The 5,078-nt window shown below is 49.0% G+C and overlaps 1 protein-coding gene across 1 annotated transcript in view; it reads right to left on the bottom strand.

The window, feature by feature from the left end:
• Nucleotides 1–1,115, bottom strand: part of LOC123127467 (ubiquitin carboxyl-terminal hydrolase 19) — an 8,891-nt gene extending 7,776 nt beyond the window's left edge. The window contains exon 1 of the mRNA XM_044547217.1: nt 583–1,115. Within this exon, the coding sequence (XP_044403152.1) occupies nt 583–693 (111 nt within the window). The 5' untranslated portion in view covers nt 694–1,115. The remainder of the gene's footprint in view (nt 1–582) is intronic.
• Between the last annotated feature and the right edge of the window lie 3,963 nt (nt 1,116–5,078).

The following is a 5,078-nucleotide window of genomic DNA, read 5'->3' as shown; positions in this document are numbered from 1 at the left end:
AGATAATGGGGTAGCCTTCTCCGGCGAACTACTTCCCCCCGTTGTTCCTTTCTTGACATTAAAATCGACTGGCCCAAATTCCAAATTCAGGTGACTTACGTATAGCTATTGTGTTAGTGAAGAGATGGCAATTTAAGTTACGATGAAGGGTTAAGATGTTTTCTGTGTATCAATTCCCTCAAAATTTCACCTCTCCCCATTCAATCAAAAATACAAAGGGCGATGATCAGCGCCGGTGGATCCCCTACCAACGCACCTCCCCTCCCCCCTCCCGACAGTGAGCTCGGAGGACGATGGTGAGCTCGCAGCACCGCCCCCTGGGCATTTGCAGCAGATGCCAGCAAGCTCGAAAGAACCCCGCCGCCGGTCGGGGTCGCGGCGCGGTCATGAGGGCTCGCAGCGTGCGTCTCCCCCTCGTTGTAGGGCCGGCGCTCGATTCCCTTCACCCGGCGGGCCTGGTTGGGCACAACCCCGGACAGGCGCGAGGCGCGTAGGAGATACAAAGAAGCAAACGGACCCTAACTAAGCAAGCAAGAAAGCACTAGCTATACATGCCAAAAGGAGGAGCCTAAGAAAACTCACCGATTCGAGAGGCTGGAGCTGGATCGCATCGGCCGCCGGCTGCTGCTGCTGCTGCTGCTCCTTCTCCTCCGGCGGTGGCGGCAGGGCGACCGGCATTGAGTCCCCGTCCATGAGATAAAGCTAGGGTTCCTGGGTGGGGAGGGAAGAAATGAGGGATTTGGGGTTTCGTCTGGGGTGCAGGAATCAATCAACTCGAGGCTCGAGCGATGGGCGCCGCGGGGAGGCTTTTATATGCCGGGGTGTGGTCTCCTCGCTTCCTCACGCGGTCAAGCGGGGTAGGGTCCAGTCAGCGCTCCATGCTCGTCGTTTGGGCTCGGGGTCGAGCCGGAGCATATCACCAGAGTGATTAATGCTACACGAGCTGGCCTTCCGTTCCTTCGGTCTTTCATTTATTACTACCTACAAAAAACAAGAGTGGAGTATACTAGTGGTAGTAGTACAGTGCAGTTGTTGTACAGGTCTACTTTGCTGGAGGACAATGCAGGTTGATGCTTAATCTGCGCCGACAGGCAGCTAGCAATATCTATTGGGATCCATGGTGTCAGTCGGGTCTAGATGCTTGCATGCTCCATTGCTCCTCATGTTTAAAATGTTATAATGACTTTTCTCTTGTGTCAATATGTACGAAAAATAAATCAAGCAAACGTCCTTACCTGATTTTGGATAAAGATAGAAGGAAGAATGTTGCGAAGGTGGCCGGATTCTTTTTATGTTCTTGGTTTGTGTTCGAGCCCCTTCCTATATTTTGCATGGGACTGCGAAATAACAAAAAGGTAAAAAGTGACCGAGATGTGAGGGAAAAAATATTTGTTTCACGTTTCCGGAAAGACCATCTATTTGTCCGTTTGTCAGGTTCAGCACGAAATCATAAAGCTCGACTAAGGATAATCGTTAAACAAATATCCTCAAATGTATGTTGCCTAAATATATTTGTTTGCTGACGGATTAGATTGTCTTGACGTGTTGAAACATTTTTCTTGTGCTTCATGAAATATCCTCCGCCGTCTAGCAGAATTTTACGAGGACCACTGTTTTAGCGGAGTGAAAGCTTCGACTTGTATATATCACGAGAACTACAATAGCCAAGAAGTTTCAGGCCTCAAGGTAACAGGGTGCTTTGTGTGTCCGCCCGTTACAATCTAGGAAAGAGATAAAAAGTAAGGAAGAGATATACATGGAGCCAATTAAGAATGATGTGATAACAACGCGTGAAAATGAATGCGCGGTATTGAAGGGGTAACGCCATTTGACGAGAGAGATATAATTGAAAATAATTATTAGATCTGGTCCTCATGCCTTCATAAACTTTCATGAGAAATTCCTCGTCTTTGTTTAATAAAACCCAGAAGGTATATGTTTTTCAAACAATATGTTCCCACATGTTAGGTTTCAAAAAAGATGTTCCCGTATGCATGCACGTGAGAAGATGGTGAGTAGTAGTGAAGAAAGGGTAAAATGTAGTTTTTTTTTTTACTCTCTTCGTTCTTTTTTATTACTCGGTGCACAGCGACCTAGACATTTATTTGATGATAATTTAGGATTGAGATGCGCCTTGCTACAACATTGATGAGACAAGTAATTACTGATGAATGGATGACGATCCTTCCAAATCAGGAGAGAAAGAATACACCTGACAGATCAGGAGTAGTATTATTTTATGTGAGTAGGTTTCGTCGATCATAGCGGTTGATTGACAGCACAAAACATTGCAGCACCAGAAGTCAACATAAGGGTGCGCAGCAGCCTTTGCATGCAGCTAGCTTGCCTAGCCCTTGGTGAGCGCAGCACGCCGAGTTGATGGCGACCTCCAAGTAGTCATGTCGATGTAAATACACGTCTATCCAGCAGACTGGAGTATCAGGCGATATACGGGGGCTAACGTGTTCTCGTGATCCAGAGCTTCTCGACCATTGGATCCTTGATACAATGGTCAGTGTAGGTTACATGCTTTTACAGAAAACCACCAAGGAATTACACTTTGGTCCACATCTGCCATGCTGATGCTGGCCATTCGATCACATATCCAATGGCCCTGATAGCCCTGGAGCATGGGAGCACGTGACTTCCCGTATCACCACATCCTCATGGATTTTCACACACAGGTACTACTAGCTCGTACTTATTTTTTTTTTCCTTTTTTGGAAAAAGGAGAGGCGCTCAAGGCATAACTAAGGGGCTGTTTGGATTGTGACTATATTTGCCTTATGTTGCTATATTATTTTTGCCACACTTGCCTAACTTGAATTGCTTAAATTGTTAGCCACACTTTGGCTTGCCTAAAGAAATCTTACCACACTTTATGTGTCTATAACATGTGGGGTTCACTGCTTATAAAAAAATTCTTGCCTTATGTGTGGCTAGAACCAAACACCCATCTAATTTGATCAAACTTGCCTAAAATGAGATGTGGTAAAGTGTGGCAATATGTGGCTGGAAACCAAACAGTTCCTACATCTCAAATGTAGCTCAAGTACATGCATGTTACAACATGAATTACAATCGTACGTATACAACACCAAAATGGTTATATGGGCATCTCCAACTATGACTTTTAAATCGGACACCATATCCGTTCATGGACCGGTGGGAACTAGTCCATGAACTTTGATGAGGGAGAGAGCCAAGGTTTAATCATAAAAAAATCTTCATTTGTCCAGTTGAGAGAAGAGGGAAGAGAGAGATCGCATGCATGTGGTTGTTTTTGATGGATATGTGTGTTGTGCAGTTGGAAAGAGAGAGAAGGGAGGAGGACCACATGCTTGCTTTTGTTTTGAAAGATGCAGCATTGTTGGCATTCATTGATAATAGCAGGAAGCAACGGAAAACAACAAGGTGGTGAAGGTCCTAGGACCAAAGGATCTGAAGATCAAAAAACAAAAACAAAAACAGCAGCCCTAGTAGCTACAGCACAACACTCCTTACAAACCACACTAGGCAGCGTAGCTCCGACTCCGATGGTGAAACTACTAAGGAAACTGGGCAGGGGTGGCGTCACGGAGGATCACCGAAGGAACCACCTGTCACGTGTCATCATATACCACCGGTCCCCCACCGCGGCTTCAACTTCACATAAGACAGATGGTCGAGGCATGTGATGGCCTGGCTTATTAGGGATGATAGACTACTCATATCAATAAGGAATTCCTTTTTTTTTTCGGGAGCCCATTCGGACAGAACTCCAAAGTTAAGCGTGCTCGGCTTGGAGTAGTGTCAGGATGGGTGACCGGCTGGGAAGTTGCTCCCGGGTGCGCACGAGTGAGGATAAAGTGCTTAGAAAAGACTAGTATTGATCTGTGGGGTCAGTCTAGATCCCGCCAGGAGTAACGACTACCGGCGGGTGTGTCCGGGGCGTTACAAGTTGGTATCAGAGCCGACCCTCGCGGTTACATGAATGTTTGCAGACAGGTGCGCGGTCTTGTTGTTCATGACGTTTGTGACCCGTCGTGGCACACGGCATGGTACATGTCCGAACTGGATGCACAGACGTATGTGCCAAGAGAGAACGTTCCTGTTGCCTGACGAGGACGTCGGTTCCTCTGAGTGGGGTTGTATGTGATGGCCTGGCTTATTAGATATGATAGACTACTCATATCAATAAGGAATTCCTTCTTTTCCGGGAGCCCATTCGGACAAAACTCCAAAGTTAAGTGTGCTCATCTTGGAGTAGTGTCAGGATAGATGACCGACCGGGAAGTTGCTTCCGGATGCGCACGAGTGAGGACAAAGTGCGTAGAAAAGACTAGTATTGATCTGTGGGGCCAGTCTAAATCCCGCCAGGAGTAACGACCACCGGTGGGTGTGTCCGGGGCGTTACAAGGCACTCCCACAGACATGCCGGAGAAGAAGAGCCGACTACCATGACCAAGGCCACGCCTCCGGCATTGTTCACCGCCGTCATCGTTGCCACAGAAGCCACCATGCATGTCCAGTGATAGGAAGGCACCACATGGATCAAAGTCTTCAATACAACGCCCTAAAGAGGGGAACGACGTTCAAGACGACGCCACTGCCCGACCCTGCAACAAGATCTAGGTTTTCACCCGAAGTACTTGATCCGGAAGCTCCGACTGTGAGATTCCCGACGACTGGCGACGCCCACAGGCACCATCGCCGCCGCCCGGCCAGCACCGGCCAGGCTTTTATCCGGGCAGCCACTCCCACGCAGCAGGCCAAAGTCGACCCTTGCCTCCACTTGATCGCGCATCCCACACACAGCAAGTGCGCCATCGCTGTGCAGGGCCACCATCAAGCCTCCCCAACGACGGGCCTGCAGAGACCAGAACTAGTCCTGCACCCCGCATCCAAACTGCGACCAGAGCCCCTCTGCTCCAGCACCGCATGCGGTCACCACGCGCCATCACGCCCAGATCCGCGCTGACCGTAGTCTTCCCGCCCAGCTCCCCTCCTACGCGCCAGATCCGGGCGTCCCGGAGCCCCACACGCGCCACCCGCGACCAGCAAGCCGTAGATCCGTGCGGGGGCGACCTCCACACGTT

Source organism: Triticum aestivum, chromosome 1A (assembly GCF_018294505.1).
Source record: "Triticum aestivum cultivar Chinese Spring chromosome 1A, IWGSC CS RefSeq v2.1, whole genome shotgun sequence".
In the NCBI taxonomy this organism is placed as follows: Eukaryota; Viridiplantae; Streptophyta; class Magnoliopsida; order Poales; family Poaceae; genus Triticum; species Triticum aestivum.
The sequence above is the reverse complement of the archived record's forward strand: the minus strand, read 5'-3'. Positions and strand labels throughout refer to the sequence as shown.